Below are 21,724 nucleotides of genomic sequence, written 5' to 3' on the forward strand. Positions count from 1 at the left end.
GGAAAGACATAATAGCAAATACCAGTGAACTCATGGCACAGCATCTTAATGACCAATATGGCTAGTTTCAAAGGTGATTACTACGTAGAGTTGTGTTTTAACCTGTGCCACTTCTGGATCCTATGTAATAGTTAAGTATACTAAAATAATTATTTTTGTGTCATGTGGCTATGACACAGACAACAAAACTTGCAATTTAAATGAATCATTTAAACCATGTCATGTACACCATGTAAACCATGACACCATGTAAAATTCTACTTTCTTCAAAGAGATCCATGGAAGAATTACTTCTGTAATTGAAAGAATGAGGAAAACAGCAAGCATCTAGAAATACACTGCTGCTCACACTTCCCTGAGAACCTTCATCCTAAAACTTTTTGTTACAAGGTCTGTATTTCTTAGAGAAATCTCTCCAGCTTGCAGATGTCTGTATGTGCTTTATTTCTCACCGCTAATCTATAAATACTGCAAAGGCTTAGTGTGATGTGATAACGTGGCAGATACATCCTTTACGCAACCACATCGAACATCCTTTCACTACTAAGAATCATGAACATGTGGAATCTTTAAAATGTAGAAAATCACATTTTCATTAAAAAAAAAAAAAAAAAAAAAATCAGCCCTGAAGAGTTACACCAACACTTCCCAATTATAAAAAAAAAAAGGTCATTACCATCTATCTTGTAGTTCAAATACATCATTTCTAAGACCTACATTAATTCAACAGTATGCAACACTGATGCTCAAACTTTAAAACTGTTCTGAACATTTATCAGTCTTCTGCTGACACCCCAAATTTGTGCTTTTTAATCATAGCTATTATTTTTTTTTTTGAAGGGAAGGTGTACTGGAAGCAGCTTTATAAAAGCTTTATTTCACAGCTTTCAGTAATAGCATGTCTCCTTTTAATTTCTATTTTTGGTAATATTGCTGTACAGTAAGTATGTTTAAATGACCAGCATGTGATAAGCCTGGATGTGCTTTTCTCAGCGGCCTGCACAGCAGACTGGCCAACACATGTGACTGTCAACAAAACAAAATATATGCAACCTTTCATCCCTGTGTCTATCAGCTTCCTGCACAGCGTGTTAAACTAAAGTCGTGACAGCATTTGTTCTCTTTAGCTCACGTGGGAACAACTTGTCACCACTGTGTTGCTAAGCCATACCAATCCCATAAATAAAGATCTTTTTTCCCCTCTATATTGCTCATCAAGAAAAACTTGTCTTAAAAAGAAAGCAGTAGTATCATTATAAAAATACACTCTATAAACGGATAGGGAAATTCATCTTGTCCTAGAGGCTGCCTGAGGAAAAAAAAAGATGACTACCAGATGACTACCAAGATTTTATTTGGTGAGGATGCATTTATCTCTTACATTCAGTTGTAACATTGATTCTGTTAGAAAGTGTTGTCAAGGAGCTATATTCTTTACTTAATGATTAGATACAAACTGGCAAGCCCAGAATTCTTCAACACAGCACAGCCTCCTAAGTGTTGTTTATTGCTGAATGTCCAGCTAGTTAGTAAATATGCTCCTACTAACATGTGGGGCATTCCCCTGTGCAGCTTCTCTATGCTGACTCTCAGCAAAGTGACAGGTCAGCTCTGATGGGAAACACTTCCCTTGGCCTACGCTACACTCTCGCCCTGCTCTCCTGAGAAGAATACTGGCTACTCCAGTTTGAGGTCATCCAGAATGTGAAATGTAAGTTGACGGTCGAGTGCTGTTAGTTCAAAGTCATGATTTACTAAATCAGCAGACTCTTCAGATGCCTTTTGCATGAAAATGACTCTTTCAGAGTCACATAAATACTATTACAGACTCGCTTTCTATTTAGTAGAAGCTATAATGCTATTACTACTCTTTGCAGGCTGCTGTATTCTTAGCAAAAGAGTAGAAGGGCTGGGATCTTCCAGGTCAGCCTCCCATTTGTAATAGAAACTGGTGATGTAAAAGATGTATTTTCATTGCACTATTTTCGTTTCGAAAAGTAAGGAAGTTTTGTTTCTGTCAACAGGAGCATAAAGTTCTGTTTGCTGAATTTTAAATAACTCTGCCCAATTTTATAAGTAATTCTTTTACATCTGTTTGTCTCTCCTCAAAGTCAATTCTTTTAACCCTTTTCACAAACTCAACCCATTTTCTTCCTTCAGATTCCACATTCTTCAGCTAAGATACTTCTAGTTCAAGGCCTCTCAAAGTCAAACAGCTAGGAAAGATGAGCTGAGCGCTCCTTAAGTTGCAGAGCAGCTGCATGAGAAAGAAAAATTACATTTTCAACTGCCAAACAAAGAATACTTTTAAATTTGCAAAAGCATCATAATGACTTTTTTAGATGATATCACAAGGTGGTTTTAAGCCTATGAAGAAAGTCATTGTGTTTTCAGTTGGCTCCAACGACAGTAGGAACCAGCGGCCAGCGGCCATTTGCTCTGATGCATTACTGAGAGCTCCTAACCGCTCACTGCCTACATTTGTGCAGCAAGTTCAGCAATTAAAGCAATATCAAATATTTTCCATTTTACTTGCTAACATTAGCAGAAAACACAACTACTCTTACGTGATTACAAATCTGTCATTAAATACCACGTCAATTTGACTTTAAACCAGATCTCCCTTTTTCTTAAATCCAAGTATACAGTGAAAGAGGTCATGCACTGAGATTATAGCTCAAAAACAGCTGGTTCAAAATACAGGTCAAAATAACAGAGCCTTTTTTTAAATCCAAGTAAGAAAAGACTCCTGGCTAACAGTTTAGTGCACCATCCTTTTTGATAATAAGCACATAATAGCAATTAGAACAGCAAAGACATTGCTCTAACACTGTTAGTTACACTTCAGTACATGCCTGAAGAACTGTATTCTCAGTGCCTTTTATACATTCTTGACCATCAATAGACTCCTCATGAGTTGTCATTTTTTGGTTTTTTTTTTTTTTTTAATTAAAAATACAGCAACTTTCACATGTAATGGGGAAAATACTGTTGTTATCTTAACTACTTCAGTCCTTGACCTTTGACTACATCCTTGCTCACTGTTTTTCATCTGGCCTGGGATCATATAGACAAACAAAGCAGAAGCGGGTACCTGATCTTCACAACTCTTAAGCCTTTTACTATCTTTCCTAAGAAGCATTAAGTATATTTGTGCATACATTCCTTTGGTTATTACATTTCTAGATTCACAGTATGACTAACAGACTATTGACCAATGCCACACCTTGAATGACAATGTTAATAAAATTCTCTGGTGACACAATATTTTCTAACGTAGGACATGATCTCAAAAGGGGATAAGATATACGAAGTATTCAGTTGTATCTGAGGAATATAAAAACTGCAGCAAGCTGAAACCAATCAGTGAACAAAGCTCACTCTACAGCTTCTACACAAATACAAGTGTCCTCCTTTTTTAAACAAATAGACCCACAGCTTCGATTCTTTGAACCCTCAAAATTATATTATCTGTATCTGTGTATTTAATAGCTCTTCTGCAACCCTAAAATGCACTGCTATAGTATAGTTCTTGTATTATTCTAGTACACTTCCAACAGATCTTCCTCTTATTCCTTCCTGTTTAACTTGGACCAAAATATTCTCACTTCCACAAAACATTACCACATAAATGATGCAACCATGTAAAAATGATTTTGAGATGTACCTTATTTGTTACCAAAGGCAGATTAATTCAAGAAAATAAGAATCTTTTGATGAGGTTACTTTCTCAAATCTTGCTGCTGAACAGCAAAGCCACAAAAGGATGGGAGACTAGGATCAAGATCAACTCATACAGTGGTGCTTGCAGAAACGATAAACAGGAAGAGCAGGCCCTATTATCGTACTTTTCAAGTTATTATTTTCAAGCTTAAGAAAATTTGTCTTTATTAATAAAAAAGCTTTGATTCATAGAATAAGACGTCTTAGAGGTTTGGGCCTAACATCACCCCTTATTTAAGTGCCAAAATCTGTTCCAAGCCTCCATAGAGAAAGAATTGTGAACAAAAGAAGTTCTACATGACAGAGTGTGCATGCTTTGCACAGAAATTGCATCTTCTTACATGCTGATAAACACTGCATTTAAAAAAAAATATATCAAAATTACGATATTATTTTTCTCAGCTGCTACCATTTCCTCCCATCTTGTATTCAATTAAATATTTCCAAAGGAGGAGATGATGCAAATCCTTTATAAAACTGATTCAAAATAAAATAAAAATAAAAAATAAAAATAAAGTCACTATGATTTGAATCCTCCATTTTTTTCTTCAATGTGTCATGCATGTTGCTATTTTCCTGTATTGAAAAATATACAGTTTAATAAGCTGAAGATTCAGCTAAACAGTCTTTAATGAATAGCAATTAACACTTCCGTGCTAGCTGTCACATATTTAGCCAACATTTCATTAAAAAGGAAAAAGAATGTGCTACCCTGTGCTACAATTACTTACAATCCATGCCATATATAGGGCACAACCTAGATCCCTGCAAACGGAAATGTGTAGGTGACCCCACCCTTGCAAAGACCCAATTATGCCACTGGGCATCCATTCACCCACACTCATCCAGTTAGGTGACAATGTCTGAACGTACTCATCTACAACAGACATCCAGAACGTTGTTCACCCATCTTCCAATGATGCATTCACATACATATTGCAAAAACATCCTCAATGATTAAATTTAAATATAAGAAACAGAGGTTGAATCCCAAGCCAGAACAGAATGTGCTCTTCTGATTTCTGTAATTTCTCAGATTTGCCTATTTATATTAGATTTTTTTTTTTTAAACTAACCTCTAAAAATGTCTGCTTCTAAATATATGACTTTTTTTCTCTTTGGTATTAAATATTTATGAGCACTGTTTTGAAGCCAACATTTTATGTAGCATCAAGAAAGTGAAAATCATAATTACAGAAAGACAGTTTGGACTTGAAGAAATCTAAATCATAAAGTCTATCATAGGCAAACATAAATAATATTTGCTTTTAAAATATCTTTTTAAAAATCTATTAAGCTGAATATATTTAGCACATTTATTCCCACAGGAATGTGCTAGAACACATTTGTAAAAACCATATTAGTTAATTTGCTGTGAAGTTTTTGGGCCATCTACTTTCTTCTTGTCCTGTTGGTGGTTTCTATAACTAATTCAGATAAAAATTCAACTTCAAAACGACTGACATACCTCAAAGGGACACAGTGCCCTATCTCACAGTAATGAATTACGGTTCTGTCAGTATGTGGCTGCACATAAACTATTTGCCTCTCTGACATTTTGAGACCTGTAAGCTGTCCCAGGGTTGGGAAAAGTGACACGTAGAAATCACCCAGTATTTCATTCCATTTAGCTTTAGTTTAAGAACTACACAAAGGATGTACAATTTAACCATTATGTAGACACTAATATTTTATTCTTCTCTTTTACAAAGCATTAGATTAGCATTACAGGCAAAACACTCAAAGAGTTAGATGATCTGTTGTAACACAGAGCAAACTAATCTTTGACCTAGTATGAAAACACAGGACTTCACGGAGAGATTAATTGCAGACAGCTTTGCTTTATGCAGCACTGTATGAGAAAGCCATCAAAATCATTTACAGTACCTTTCATCTTGTCCCAGGTCCTCACTGTCTGACATTTCAGACGTAAGAAGAAATTATGTCTCTCTTTCAACCAATCTAGATAATCCAGGTAAGGGTCTTCTAGTCTGCTTTGTGTTTTAGTAGCACCAAACGAGGAAACTGCTCTGTCTGCTGCGGAGAAAAGTGCTCCTTGCTCAAAGAGCAAATGTTTACAACACATCCTAAGTGTCTGCTTGTCTTGAATGAATTTCAGAGCGTTCTGCGTTGATTGGCCAATGCTATAAATAAACAAGTCCTGACTCACCTCGCACACTATGACAGGGTGTTTAGTAGCAGGCACAGCCAAGAGCACAACATTTTTTTCTTTTGGTCATGTGAGAGAGAATCACCACCCAGTTATTGCATCTTATTTTTCTCCTTCCACTGACACCCTTCCTCAGTGTCTCCCACTTGCTCAGAATCAAGTGAACATAAACCGAAATTATACAAAGCTAGATGGCACTCAACTTCAAAAAGTAATAATTTTTAAAAGTATAAAGAGCTTACTGTAACTGTAAAAAGTTCAAATTTTATTCTCTGCAAAGTGCAAGCCACAATTTTTCTCCACTGACTTATTCACAGATGAAATACAAACTCAGCCATTCTTTTCAAATAAGGAATAGGAAGACAAGTTTTCAGTAACTATTAATTGCATTACTTTTAAGTTCTAACTGTGCCTGTCACAAGCAGGCTGTCATGGGGATACCAGCAAACTATACTCGCAGCCCTCAAATAAAAAGAGGTATGCCAATAGGAGGAGGTTTTCTGCCCAAATATTTCCAAAATCCCTTGTGAACAACCTAAGCTGAACTAACAAAGTCACTTTGTTCATATCGCTTTCGGCTGTGTGCATGACAAGGATTCTGTCACTCCAGCTATACCAGCTATATTTCTATTAAATTTCAACAATCCAGCCACCTCATCTGCGCTTCATCAGCCCAAGATTCCAGGATCACATATTTGTTGTTCAGCGCTGCTCCTTCACATGGCTTGCTTCTTCCATTAAACAGCTTGGCCTGTTCTTCATATAATGTCAAGCAATTACTACATCCAAAGATCTTCACATAGAAATCTTTTTTGTCCTATGAGGAAGCTCAGCAAGACTAGACCTGCTTGCCCTGTGTGAAGCAATAGGAACTGTCGTGGAAATGTGAAAAAAACAAAGCTGGAACAAAAGCTATGCCAGATTAATAATCAACCAGCCAGTATCCTCTGTTTGGTACACTGCACTTGATGCACTCCAGGTTATGTAGCACTCAGAGGAAAGTTGCTTAACTTTCAAAACTACAGAGGGACTACGTCCTTTCTTCTTACTTTAGTATAAAAGACTTCAAAACAAACTGTGAGATCTAGATTAAAACTTCAAAAATTCCCAAAACAGCACAATGAGAAAACCACGACTTTCAACTGTGTGACTTATATTTACTATGCAAGTATTCGAATTAATAAAGTGATCTCAGGGACACCGTGTGTCTGTGAACTTACTTTACTCTTCTCTAGCATTCTCCTTAATTCTTTTCTCCTTTTCCTAAACCCATCCACACCTTTCCTCAGTGTTTTTAAGACATGTACTTAACAGTGTAATAGTACTGAACTTTAAGGAAGGAGGGAGAATAAAAACAGGAATAAAGTCTTCTACTTCTTAATTTCATTAAGTATAAATATATATTTAACTTATTTTATATTTAAAATTATTTGTTCTCTATAAAACTATAAATAGAAGTCCTGTTCTACTCAACAGAGACGTTCCATGCTAAACTATACCCACTTATTCCATCATCCTTTTTTATTTTTCCTACTTGTATGCATAGCTGAGATAATTACAGCTGTACTTCCTTCTAGATTAACTCAGAGCAACAGAACTACTCAATTCTAAATCTTCTTCAGCAAAAATCTTATCTGTGACAGTTTTACTTTCACATCAAAATTCTGAAGTCTGCCAAGCAGGACAAGAATCAAAACAAATAAATGAAATCTGCAAACATAAAAAAGCAATGTTCATAGCATAACTGTATTTTAGGATTGGAACTTACTGCAATCCATGCTGCTAAAGTACTACTGTGGACTGTTCATTTTTTCTGCCCCTCTGCTCCCTGTGAGGAGCTGCAGCTGCCATCAGGACTCCCCTCAGCTCCTCTGCGCTGAGCACACCCAGGAGCCTCAGTTGCTCCTCACACGTCTTTCCACCTAGGCCCTTCCCCATCTTCACAGCCCTCCTTTGGACACCCTCTATCACTTGATGTCCTTCCTACACTGTGCACCCAACCCGCACGCAGTGCTGGAGGTGAGGCTGCACAGCACATTGCAGAGGGGACAGCCGCTGCCCCCGCCCTGCTGGCAGTGCTGGGCCTGGTGCACCCCAGGTATGGTTGGCTCTCTGGGCTGCCAGGGCACGCTGCTGGTTCATGATTTACTTTTATGATTCCTTGGAACTCTTCACATGCCCTCAGCGAGGAAAGGAGGATATTATCACCTCATTTATTTATTGATGGAAATATTAGGTTCAGAAGTGCCTACTAAACAAGTACCTAACCAAGATGTCAAGGGTCAGTTACTTCGAAAGCAGAGCATTTATAAGACACGTTGATACTCATGGACTAGTTTCTACCGAGTTTAGTGCTCATTGCTTTTGCAAGCCAGACTTTAGAACATGTGAAGATGTAATTTGCTCCAGTGTAATAACACTAAAATATTTTACGAAGTTTCACAAAGACAACTATCTAGAAAATTCACCACAATTTTTTTGATTAGTCTTAAGTTTTCCATACCTAAGGGAATGAGAGCTTGTACTGACCAAGCTGGAGACCTCCATCAGATAGGACTCCAAACTATTTCACAACTGTATGAGATAGAACAACTTTCCAATACTCTTGGATGAGACAGCAGCAGGTGAACAAAAGCACTGCACTGAATCTATTCGAAGGCTATCTGGCATTTTCAGCTAAGTACAAAACTGCAGCTCAGGGAAAAAACACATTTCTATGTTCTCCATACATTCTTCTAGACCTCACCTCATGGCTCAAGAGACTCCTGAGCCAGCTGCAAAGACTGGATTTTTAACTCTCCTCAGTAGGTTTCAATAGGTAGAATTTCGTAAAGTTGTGCAGCAAGGACTTCTGCACTTTACTTACACTCTATTCAAAAAAATCACCAATTTTGTCTGCTCTGAACTAGCCAGCTCCAGCTTCAAGTGATTTCTAGGAATATGTCTAGAACAGGTAAAGAACAGCAATCTCTCTTTAGCTTTTCACAGCTATTAAGGTGAGGTTGTGAGGTGGAATTGCCTAGAAGAGAGCTGGTATGAGAATAGTTAAAAATCATCTTAAAACATTTCCACGGAAAACTCAAGTGACTGGAGAGAACAGAACTGAGGAGAGAAAAGTTCTCCCCTATCCATGGGCGTTTTCAAGGAGGCTCTTACTTCCTTGCTTAGTTGCAGCTCATGCTACAAGTTTCTGAAACACACAGGACTTTGCTCAGTTCTCCATGATCCTTTTACTCCTTTTTGCCATCTCCAAGATCTCACCCAACGTGACTAATCAATCCCTGCTCCTCTCAGCAGTCTCCATCCTGGTCTTGCCATGTCTTAGTTCTCACATCCAGCATTTTTTTTCTTTTTATTTTTCTATCCTTGGCTCCACTGGTTCCTAAACAGAAGGAACAACAACTTCACTCTTTAGTGAGCACTTCTACCGGACTGTGCTCCTTCTTAAAGTGATAAGAAAACTCTTGACTTGAAATCAAAAGGAAATACTACTGATTGTGTTCTGCTTTCTGTCAGCCTATCCAGACTGAAAAGACATACTTTGCTTATTTGCTTCTAGCATACAAGCAGTACCCTGCCATCAAACATCCTCACTGTTCTTTTCCTTGTTCTTCCCTATATATACTATACATATATATACTATACATACATACATACATATATATATATATATATATATATATATATATATATATATATATATATATACACATACACACTATAAACAGTGTAAGATGGTAGAGATCAGAAACATACACTGTTATTTCAGGTTAATACATACCACTGATTTACACCATGCTAAAAGTGTATTTTTGTTCTTGGTCTCTGTACCTTTCATAACACTCTATTTTTTCTTTTTTTTTTTTTTTTTTTTTCAATTGCTAATTTGACATTTTTGTAGAATAATTCATTATGATGCAAATATCTCATTTCTGAATGTTCTGAATAGCCAGTACAGAATAAGTAATTTTCTTCAGGAATTCGGAATTACTTCTTCCCTTACAGATGCTTTTTTGACTTTATCAGTCATCCCTTCACATAAATTCCCTTGTTTTTATACTTCAAAGAACAGAGTTGAGAAGCAAGATTTCCAAAAGAGCTGTCTTTCCTCAACGGTGTTATATTTAACCAGTCATCTTTTTGTTTTGTTTCTTTCAATGTTCCACATTTGCTTTGTACAGACCACAGCTCCCTCCAGGTGACCCCTATAAACCTTTTTTTTTTTTTTTTTTTTTAATTGCATATAACCACACTAATGTCTCAGTATAGAATTTACATAGTAAAGCTGGTAGTTCAACTGGAATTCCTTCAGAGCTGTAACTGTATTTGTTTTTTTTTGTTGTTGTTGTTCTATTTGATTACAATCTTCTGAGGCTGCAATTCGCTGTACATCCTTTGATATACCCCTTAAAGAAGGTCAGTATTGTGGAAACCACCTCTGTGGTGAACACAAATAGATAATCCATGAAGTTCTGTAATAGCCAAATCTCTGAATTTTCCTTTTCTACTTGATCATCTACTGACACAAAAAAGCGTCTCTGAAAGATATCCTGCTCCTGATGTGTTAACAGGACTACGGAGTTTACTACATTTGCTGAGTACACTGATCATCACATTTTTACCCTTTTTGCAAGTTGATCCTCAAACTCTGCCAGCCTCGATTACTGTATTATTTTTTACTAATTATTGTATATGTATGTATTTTTACACATAGCTTTCCAGAGCACAATCTTCTTTATTTTATTTGGAGAACTTTAAGAATCAAGCCTTACTTCTGTTCATCTACATGACCTTGTTGTTTCTTTTTTTTTTAAGTAAAGAAACTTCATGTAGACCTTCCTCAGTACTTTCTTGATAGTTGGTAACTGTTCTGTTTGCCTATGCCTATTAAGATAATCCCAAAGATGTTCTGGAACATAGTTCTGATGCTAGTTTGACATAATAGTTGATCAAGGATTCCTAGACATTTTGTTCTTGCCTTTGACTTGGACTGAACATGTATTGTAATCATCAAGTAAATGCCCTCACCAAATCGTGAAATTTACCTTTTACAGATAGAAATCGAATATTTCAAAGGAAGTTACCATCAAGAAAAGTAAGTATATGTCTTTGTCAGAGACAAGAAAGCAGCCTTACTGAGTAGCCGAGAGGATCAAAAATGCTGTGGGATGCTCTGTTTTACATACTGGACATGCTCAAGGACTTTAGCACGTAAGTGAAAGACAGTATACTATCCACGTGGAATGTGAAGGGGATAATCTGGCAGTATTTCACATGGACTGTAAGCCTACAAATATTTTAGTATGCTTCAGCTGCCCACCAGCTCCAGAACAAGACAACTCCTGATGCTTTCCGTGTCTCTCCTCATCTGTAAGGACAGTGAGACAGTGCTTTTAGTGTATGAGCCTGCTCTAATTATTCAACTGCGGATGAGTCTCATTTCTAGTAAAATTGATGGAAAATAATGAACATTGTACTGTACCCTTAAAAACGTAAAAAAAAAAAAAAAACAACACCTCAACTGACTCAAAGCAAAAATAAAATTACAAAAAGAACACAGTTTAGATCAGATTTCCAGAAGAAATGAAAAGTCTAGCTTTTCACTTTCGTATACAGCTCAGGCTGGTATTATTTTCAGCAAGAATCTGAAGGCATGTTTAAGATTTTTGTACATTTATGCATTTATATACAAACCCAGAAAGTATTTTATCAATTTGAAATGCACACCCAATTTTCACATATTTTCAACATCCAAATACGCTGAATGATACCAATCCCAATCTTTTCTATCTAAATCCAATTCAAAATTGGATATAGAATTGTAGAATTCAGTTGGAAGGAACCCTTAAAGATCATCTAGTCCAGCTCCTGCAATGAACAATGATCTACAGCTAGATCAGGTTGCTCAGATCCTGGTGCAGCCTGACCTTGAATGTTTCCAGAGACAGGGCTTCCTTCTGTGGACAACTTGTTCCAGTGCCTCATCACCCTTATTATAAAAATCTTTTTCTTTCTCTGCAATCTAAATCTCCTCTCCTTCAATTTGAAACCGTTTCCCCTTGTCCTATCACAACAGACCCTATCAATAAGTCTGTCTCTTCTTTCGTATAGTCCCTCTTTAGATACTGAAGGGCCACTCTCAGGTCTCCCTGGAGCCTTCTTTTCTCCAGTTTGAATAGCTCCAGCTCTCTCTGCCTTGTCCTCATAGGAGAGGTGTTCCATCCCTTGGATCCTTTTTCTGGCCCTTCTCTGGATGTGCTCTAAAAAACCCACATCTTTCCTGTACCACATCTGGATACAGTAGTACAGGTGAGACCTCACCAGTGCAGAGCAGAGGGGCAAGATCACCTCCCTTACCCTGCTGGCCATACTTTTGATGCAGCCCAGGATACAGTTGTGAGGCTGTGAGGGCACACTGCTGGCTCACATTCAGCTTGCCATCCACAAGTACCCCATGTCCTTTTTCACAGAGCAGGGCTCTATCATTACATCCCCCAGCTTGTACTGAGAGTGGGGTTTGCCATGACTGAGGTGTGAGATGTACTTGGATTCGTTGAACCTCATGAGGCTTGCCTAGGCTCACAGCTCCAGTCTGCTTAGATCTTTCTCAACGGCATGCTGTCCCTCAGGCACATTACCTGCACCACACTGCATGGTGTCATCCTCAAAAATCACTTATCACTGATCTCCACGCAGGCACTGAACCAATGGCCACCACTCCCTGGGTACAGTATTGCAATCAGTTCCTCATCCATCAAACTGTTCAGCCACGTTTATTGTATTTAATTAGCTTTGTTTTGGTAGAATCATAGAATCAGAAGGTTGGAAAGGACCTACAAGATCCTCTAGTCCAACCACCCTCCCATCACCATTACTACCACAGCTACTAAACCATATCTCGTAGCTCCTCATCCAGATGCCTCCAACACTGCCAGGGTCAGCAACTCCACCACCTCCCTGGGCAGGCCATTCCAGTGCCTGACCACTCTCTGAGAAAAAAAAGGTCTAATCTAAATCTGCTCTGGTGCAACTTGTGGCCATTCCCTTGGGTCCTGTTCGCTGCCTGGGAGAAGAGGCCAAACCTCTCCTCATCACAACCTCCATTAAGGAAGTTGTAGAGTGCAATGAGGTCCAATGAGGTCTCCCCTGAGGCTTCTCTTCTCCAGACTAAGCAATCCCAGCTCCTCAGCTGCTCTTCATAGGATCTGTGCTCCAGACCCCTCACCAGTTTTGTTGCCTTTCTCTGGACATGCTCCATGGCCTTAATGTCTTTTTTGTAGTGAGGGGCCCAAAACTGAACACAGTACTCAAGGTGTGGCCTCACCAGTGCTGAGTACAGAGGGATGATCACCTCCCTGCTCCTGCTAGCCACACTATTTCTAATGCAGGCCAGGATGCCATTGGACCACCTGGGCACACTGCCGGCTCATGTTCGGCTGAGCATCAACCAACACCCTCAGGTCCCTTTCCTTTTCACAGTCATCCAGCCACTCAGCCTCAAGCCTGTAGCGCTGGATGGGGTTATTGTGGCCAAAGTGCAGGACCTGGCACTCGGCCTTGTTGAACCTCTTCCCATTCACCTCAGCCCAGTGAACCAGCTTATCTAGATCCCTCTGAAGGGCCTCCCTACCTTCAGGTAGATCAACACCACCTCTCAACTTGGTGTCATCTGCAAACTTACTGAGGGTGCACTCAATGCCCTGATCTAGGTCATCAATAAAGATATTAAACAAGATGGGCCCCAGTAACAACCCTTGTGGGACACCACTTGTAACAGGTTGCCAGCTGCCAGCTCCATTAATCAGTACCCATTAGGCACGGCCCTCTAGCCAGTTCCTTGCTCAAAGAAGGGTATATACCTGTCCAAGCTATGGGCAGCCAGTTTCCTCAGGAGAATTCTGTGAGATACCATGTCAAAGGCTTTGCTGAAGTCTAGGTAGATTACATCAACAGTCTTTCCCTCGTCTACAAGTCTGGTCACCCAGTCGTAGAAGGAGATGAGGTTGGTCAAGCATGACTGTAAGCCTTTCATACAAGCACAAATGAAAAATTATCAAGGTAGATCTGTTGAACATATGAAATTCTTTGCTAGAGTATTATATCAGGTATGACCTCAATCTGGTAAGCAGTTTTAAAAACAAAAAACAAAAAACTTAAAGACATCTACACACAAAGCAGAGTTTTGCACTTCCCTATATATGAGACTAGAAATGAAAAAGAGCTTTCAATAGAAGACCTACAAAAGTAAAGAAATTAAGTAATCAGGAATTTTTTTCCTCCTTATGGAGTCCTGTGTATTATACAAGACTCCTTCTTCTTATCTAAATGAAATAACAAATTGTTACAGCATTTTTAAAATCATAAACTGCATATTCAGGATAACAAAACAAAAATCAACGTTAAGGTTTGACTGAAAAAAAAAAAAAAGACACAACATTCACAAAGGTAAACGTGAGATCATATTACACACGCAAAAAATATTTACTCGGCAGAACAAAGCATATGAATATGTATTTTTAAAGAGCTACAAAAAATGAGATATGAAAGCAACATGACTATTTAACAAACACCAAAACCTGACTTGTATGAGAAACAATGAATTGTCATGAGATATTAGTGGCTCATCATAAAGCATGCGCACAGCAGAGTGCATGAGACTATTTCCAAGTTTTTCTTAACATAGGCAAAAAGGAGAGTTAAAAGAAGAAAGTCTTCAGCAGTATTTAAAAAGCATTTTAGTCACATGAAAGTAACAAATCTTCCTCTTGTACAAATGTGATAGGTCATGCTAGATTTATGTGACAAACAGAGAAGAGCTGGAGACAGAGTGGTGTAAGATCTTACCACTAAGGGTGAAAATCTCAACTGCCTTGGGACTTTTTGACCGTGGGATCCTGTTAAACAACTATAAAGGAAACATATTTGGGAGAAAAAAAAATCATCATACGTCACCTTTCAATTGAATATTCTTTTCTGATTTTTTTCCCAGATGACTTTTCACATACTCTCATGAAATTACTGTTTTACTATATATCGCATTTCCAATTTCCCTAAAACCTAAAAGGCCTACAAAGTTACTTATGTTCATCTACATTCGTGATCTGTAGTTTAGTTAAGTCGCATTAAAATGCAAATTCTTTTCTAGGCACATACAGTACTCAAGATTTTGAGACCTCCCTCTCCACCTGTTTCTCTTGGCAATCTGAATAGCTTATTCTCAGAAATTGTTTTCTTCCCTTCCTGCAAAGAGGCGAACCCTATGTACGCACACAGACCAAACAGCAAGATACCCAAACAATGAAATCAGCTTGCACTGGGCCAATCGATACAGGCTAAAAAATAGTTAAGAACACATGAAGATTTCTAGGTATTTTTTAGAAGTGTTGATGCAAAGATAGCACAACTCTGAGAATTTTTGACTTATAATGTAACTATTAAACACACCACAAAACATGAAAGAAGCAGGCTGCTAGTATGCTACCAAGAAAAAGAACATTTAGAAGACATTTTTCTATGTAAATAAATTCAGAAAGTAAAAAATCACTCAAAATCATATACTAACAAATGCTTACATCTAAACGATTTTGTTTATTTGCTAGCAGTTTGCTAAGAGCAAGTTTTGATATTGGCATTCAATAATGAAGAGGAAGAAGAGTTGTCCATCTAATTATATCATTTATTCTTAGACACAACGTAAGAAAATCTCCCCAGAGAGTGGTTAGTGCAATTGCAAGCCATAACTAGATCAAAGTTCAGGTCACAAGCCCTGAATCAGACACTACAAACTTTAGGATGAATCACTGCAGAACTCCATGTACACTGCAATGGATGCACAGAACGTACTTACATATTGATCATTTCCATTGACATCAACCCTATTCTTATGCCTCTGCTCAATGAGCCAAAGTTGTTGACTAATATTCAAGATTCTCTGCCAGATTTTTTTCTTAGCTAGCTTGGTTCTTCTGGTTGCCCTTTAGGGCATCCTTTTTTTAACATCTACATCATGAAAGTGAGACAGAAAGTGAGACAGCTTCCCAAATCATTCTGCTAATTTTTCTCATCTATTTACTACCTATTTATTGGTTTACTATGTGACAGAAGATAAAGACTCTTTAATATGTGTGAAGTTAAAATAATAATATTCTCTCCCTATAAAGAGCTTTTTCATTTGAGTTATTTAGTCTCACTGTGGCAAACTTATGAAACTGAGCAACAGAGACAAAAAAAACGAAATTATTAAGATTGTGACTCAGTTTAAAGCCAGATTTTATCTGATGGATCATTTAGTAATTTGTATGCTACTTATCACTATTGTCCAACTTCAATATATGTAACAGCACATTAGCAAACCTACTGTATTAAAATAAAAACAAGGACATGTAAGTTTATAATATAGCATTAAAGTTTTTACCATTTTAAACAGATCTGAGACCACTTGTCGTTTCAGAAGGGATACACTTGTGGTTGCAGAGCAATCAAAAAAAAAAAAAAACCAACAGAAAAATATGGGAACTCCTCACTCACCACAGCAGAGCTGTGCCAGATGAAAAGTAAAAAGACATGTAAAGTTTTCAAATGCTAACACCAAACGTAAAGAAAATACTCTTGAATTACACTGCAGAAGGTGTAATTCAGGGTAAGAGAGGCAATAATAAGAAATAATATCAGAAATACAGTCGACAGAGAAATGGTATGCTTCATGTGATGTACACATGTGTACAACTGCTGACTGAACAGGATGGTTAATTCTGAGATTCACTGATGGAAACAAAACTACCTTTATTCTTGCTTGATTGGTGCCTAATTTCTTAGTGGAGTTTCTCCAAAGCAAATATTTGTCAAACAGCAATACTTCTGCTCTTTTAGTATCCAGCTCTTAAGTGAAATAACTGCAAAATTTACATCTTTGAAGGCCAATAAAGCTTTCATACAAAAAATACAGCCAAGATTGCAAGAGAAATCAACCCCTTCTGCAATGACACCCTCCCTCAAAAACCTAGACTTACACCATTTTGGGGATGATGAAAGTCAAGAAACATTCAGCCCAGGAGCAATGATAAATACAGAGCTGCAGCCTGGCTTTTTTGTAACCAAGCACACAGGCAGATCTGCAGTTGAGCAGAATACCAAGCTAGTTGTGTGAATGCTGCCAGAGCACTCAGCCACAAGTGCTGAAATGATAACCCTTAGCCCTGCCTTAAAAAGATCATAATGAGGATGACATTCTGCTGAGAGGCTGACAATGTTATCAGGAAGCCAAATTAAGTCAGTTATCAAGACTTTTCTCCCAAAGCATAAAAGAATGAAAACTTCCCCGTTCCTTTCCCATTCATTTTTATTTAAATCCATACCATAAGGGCTCTTAAAAGGCATGTAAAGAACACCTTGCTTTGCAAGGCAAGATAGCGGTTTCTATCCCCATTTCTACCTCATTTCTCATGGAAGTCTATAGATTTCAAAGGAAATAATTCATTAAGCTGTAGAAAATCTTTTCAATTGTATGTTTTCCTGTCAGAATACTAAAGAATTAGGCTTTAAACTTAGAAGTTACACACACATGCTTGTATTTATATACATTTATACTCAAATGCATAAAAGCAAATTCTTAGATACATCTTGACCACGCACCTTGTACGGATTTGTTGGTAAGAACACAGCCAAAAACTGGGCAGTAGCTATCTCACACACCCTTTTGGCATTTGTGAGACTTCAACAGTTATTTACAATTCATTCAAAAATTAAATACAGAAATAAATAGATGTATTTATTTAAGTTTTTGGTGACATTTAGGTAGCTGCTTATTTTGTCAATGAAAAGTCAAAGGTTATAACATGCTTAACAAGGTTTCCCAACAGGTAAGTTGGGTCAGCTTGTGGTCTGTCTAGCCCTGTACTCTGTCTTTAAGAGTTGCCAAAATTGAATACCTGAGGATGCCCAAAGAACAGAATAAGATGCAGGATAATACGCAACGACACACCAATAAAAGGAAACACAGCCTTCATTAATCTGTAGGTCAGGGACTTCCAAAGCCAGAGGTGGTGAATTTGTATTTAAAAAGCCTTCACAGAACTGCCCTGTAATTTGTATTTTTAGTTCATATATAGATCTACTTTTCACAACGATCCCGTGTCAAGGATTTCCAAAGCTTTCTTGCATTTATTTTCTTAACCTCCTGCTTGCTATTTTATGTTCCCTCATTCCAATACTGGGAGAGAAAAGACATGTTTCTTAGGATATCTTAGAGAACCCTTTTTCTCCTTAATTAATCTTTCTCCTTAATTATTCCTTTTCCAACAAGTCCCACCTCATTTAATTGTTCTTTGGATGGAGCTAGCTCCTGTCTCTGCTCAATGTTGTTGCTCTATCCAGGAATTTTTGCACTTCTCACATATTTTTTTTTTTTTTTTTTTTTTTAAAGGAGGCAGCACATTAGATTTGTTTGCCATTTTGCTGTGTAAGAAACATTGAGAGACCTTCAGAAATTCTTCAAAGTAAATTCTTGTCCTTATTTCCTTGAACAACTTGCTTACGCCTGGCTATCTGCCTTTTTGGGATGGCTTACAAATACGTTTAACAGAATGCTACCACCCCACACTGCTGAAGGATGCATCTGACCATTCAGTAGCTCAAACACTACACATTCTCATCTCTACTTCCTATATTCCATATGATTATTCTTTTGTTTTTGTTTTTTAATACACGGCAGAGTCCTCTCTCAAACTGCAGAGTTGCTTATTTGCTTTTAGAGTGAAACACAGCTAATGCCTATTGGAAAATAAGCTGGTCTACTTCAAATTCTACCCAGCATTCAGTCACTTTTCATCTGCAATTTTTAACAGATTTTTAAATACTTCTGTCATTTTAAAATATTTCTACTACTTTAATACTGGACATTTTTGTATTTATTGTGAAATTTTCTTAAGAATTATTGACACTAGGAACTGGCGTACAGTAATGTCAATGGCCACAGCTATGTCGCTTATGTCTTAACTGTACTACTAATCAAAGCTCTTAATAAGAAAAGGCTTAAAAATTTAAAGAGTACCGTTCTCCTTATATAAAATCTTAGATGGGAAAAGGAAGTGTGTGTCATACAGTGCTTTGAATACAACACACAATTGGACTTCAGAGAACTTTCATGTTTTTGCACTATAGTAAACATCTATCTCTGAAAATTTTTGTTAGCTGTTCTCCTGAGCAAGTCTGACCACCCGTATTCAGGAGAGGAGATACCTGCCCTGAGAATGGAAACAATGAACATGTGCCACCCTCTATTTTCCTTAGTGTAAAAAAGACAGACGTGCAGCTTGAGAGCTGATTTCCATTGATACTTAGACTCTGACTAAAGCATTTAGGAATAGAAGCAAAAAAAAAAATTTAGGCAGCAAATGTATTTTGGTCGGTTAACGTGAAACAACTCTCCTGCTAGTAAGAAAAAAAAAAAAGCAGAGTCAAGGAAGAAATATCATAAGGCTCGTTTCAAAACAGCTGAGCTGTTTTACTCAACTGTGTGTTGAAACAGCTAAAAGAATACGTTACTCCGCTGATAGGCTCACATGCTTCGACAAAACTGCGTGCCAGGACATTCCTTACTAAATTAGTGACTAATCAGATGTTGCGCTGGGAAACACATCCTCACGTGTTACAACAAACACGTCTGCAACATCAAAAAAATAGAAGAGCCAATGACTATAAGTTCTTATGTCCTCGGTAAATAATTTCCATCATGCGTTTGAAATCTAATGCCTGTATTTGGCAAACCAGATGCAATTAAAGGTCAAAACCTTATTGCTATATAAACTCAACTACACTTATGCTGGTCTTACTTCTGGTTGCCATCGTTCTAAAGGTTCTGTGCAATGAAGCCCTCTTTCCTTCCACAGCCACATCCAGTATGTATTTATAAATGCCTAGTTTCAATATTCAGAAGAGTTGTAAGAAACATTTATTGAGTTCTCAAATTAACCAAAGTTGACTTCCCCCCCCCTTCCTACCCTCAATTTTCCATCCACCTTTCAAATTATTTAGAATTTGGATATTTGGCAGTAGTTCACCCAGAAGGGCTGTTGGGGACCTGCCTATTTTCTCTTTGTGTAAAATATTCTTGCAGCATTTAGGAAGCCTACTGCTAATGGAAAACTCTGTAATTCTACACTCTTTACAACCTGTGTTTTTGCTGTTGAATTATAAAGCAGTACAAAATATTACTTAAATAATCCAGTTTATCAAATCACATACAATAGTACAGAAAAGCAAACTTCCTAAGCAGAAAAATGAGGCACAGATTCAATGATTTGTGTCTCAAAGTTTGCTAAAACTGTGCACTGTCTGCAGATTAACCTGAAGACTGCTGAAATCAATGCTCAGGGTCAGCCCACAGAACAATTTATGCACAGAAACATTTATATACATACATTCTCATAATCACTTTTGCTGATCCGCATGGCAAGTAAAATTATGTTTGGTATCAACTGTCACAAGCAAATGCCTATGATAAATAAACTTACGTCAGAGTTAGGGCTTTGATTTGGTAGCCTTCTTATACAGGGAACAAACCTTATTTTTTTCTGAAAATAATAAAATAACAAAGGCAACAGTTCTTCCTATGGGAAACGGGTAATTTAGAACAATATTGAATGAAGAAAAAAGCTAATTGCACTTGTAGCAGAAAAGCATCTTTCACATTTTTGTTTAGCATAACCCATACCATTTGCTTTTCAAGCAGTCTTGATATTATTATATCAAAATATATATAATATCGCTAAGCTTGCTAACTGTTCTTATGGGATTTTATTCCAATATGTGACTTGTTTCTGAAAAGCAACTCCAAAACTAAACAGTCCATTTTTCTGAATCCTAAAAGTAGCATCTCTATTTAGAGTAACACTGGGGGCTCCCTGAATGTTATAGTTTATAAATACCCTTTAAGATGACAAGTCAAATGACTTCAGGATTGCAAGTTATCTCTCACAGTTGTTCAACTGTTAAAATGGAAAGTGGTAAGAATAGAATAAAAATATCCATGGTGAAAATGTTACATGTGCAATGGAATAAACATAGAGAATAGGGCACATGAACACTGCCATTAATCTTTTCACTTACATTTACTCTCTACCCTTTAAAAAGGTCAGTATTGTGAACCCTGCTGATGAGCAATACATCACTCTGTTCAAAGCTCCACGGTGATCAGAAATGCAGTCTCCCCCTCATGAGCTGTCTCACACTTACTGCAATGATATTCTCTAGATCAGGTATTAATCATTCCATGCAACCCTTCCTAATTATAAAGAACCTCTTAAAAATATACACGAGGCAAAAAAAAAGAAAAAAAAGAAAAAAAAGAAGAGCATTTCTTTTGCAAACAGAACAAATCCCTGAGGCAAGCAAGCATGCTCAATAACTGATTAGCGATCACAAAGGCTGTTCCTGTGTCTGGACAACAGTCCAAATAGAATATATGGTGTAACTGCAAAGAGTCACAAAAGTGATATTTTGGCTAATTCAGTTTTCTGTCGTGTTTAATGAGGTGTGGTACCTTGTATTCCTAACACAACACCGCTGCTTGTTAACCATTTCAAGAACACAACAACATGCAATTAAGGTTCATCTTTCTAGAAAAATGGATGATATGTTTTACTAAATCTGCCTGAGCTCTCTTCGATTCTTTAAAATAGAAATAGCCTTACTGACTCTGGGAGTTTGAAGCTGCCCTGAAAAAGGATATTCTTCAGCAGAAATTGACTTCTAATTTACAGCATCTGCAATGCTTTGGAATACAATCCATCAACTTCAAAACAATTAAAAGATTGTGCTCCAACTAGTAACCTA

At 37.4% G+C, this 21,724-nt stretch overlaps 1 protein-coding gene across 2 annotated transcripts in view; it reads right to left on the reverse strand.

The window, feature by feature from the left end:
- Positions 1-21,724, reverse strand: part of RETREG1 (reticulophagy regulator 1) — a 61,033-nt gene that overhangs the window by 18,259 nt on the left and 21,050 nt on the right. The window contains exon 1 of one of the 2 annotated variants that reach the window (XM_048940862.1): positions 5,611-5,954. The exons of the other annotated variant lie outside the window; for it this stretch is intronic. Coding sequence (XP_048796819.1) covers positions 5,611-5,645 — 35 coding nt within the window. The 5' untranslated portion in view covers positions 5,646-5,954. Of the gene's footprint in view, positions 1-5,610; positions 5,955-21,724 lie in introns of those variants that run through there. 2 annotated transcript variants of the gene reach the window in all.

Source organism: Lagopus muta, chromosome 3, assembly GCF_023343835.1.
Source record: "Lagopus muta isolate bLagMut1 chromosome 3, bLagMut1 primary, whole genome shotgun sequence".
In the NCBI taxonomy this organism is placed as follows: domain Eukaryota; kingdom Metazoa; phylum Chordata; class Aves; order Galliformes; family Phasianidae; genus Lagopus; species Lagopus muta.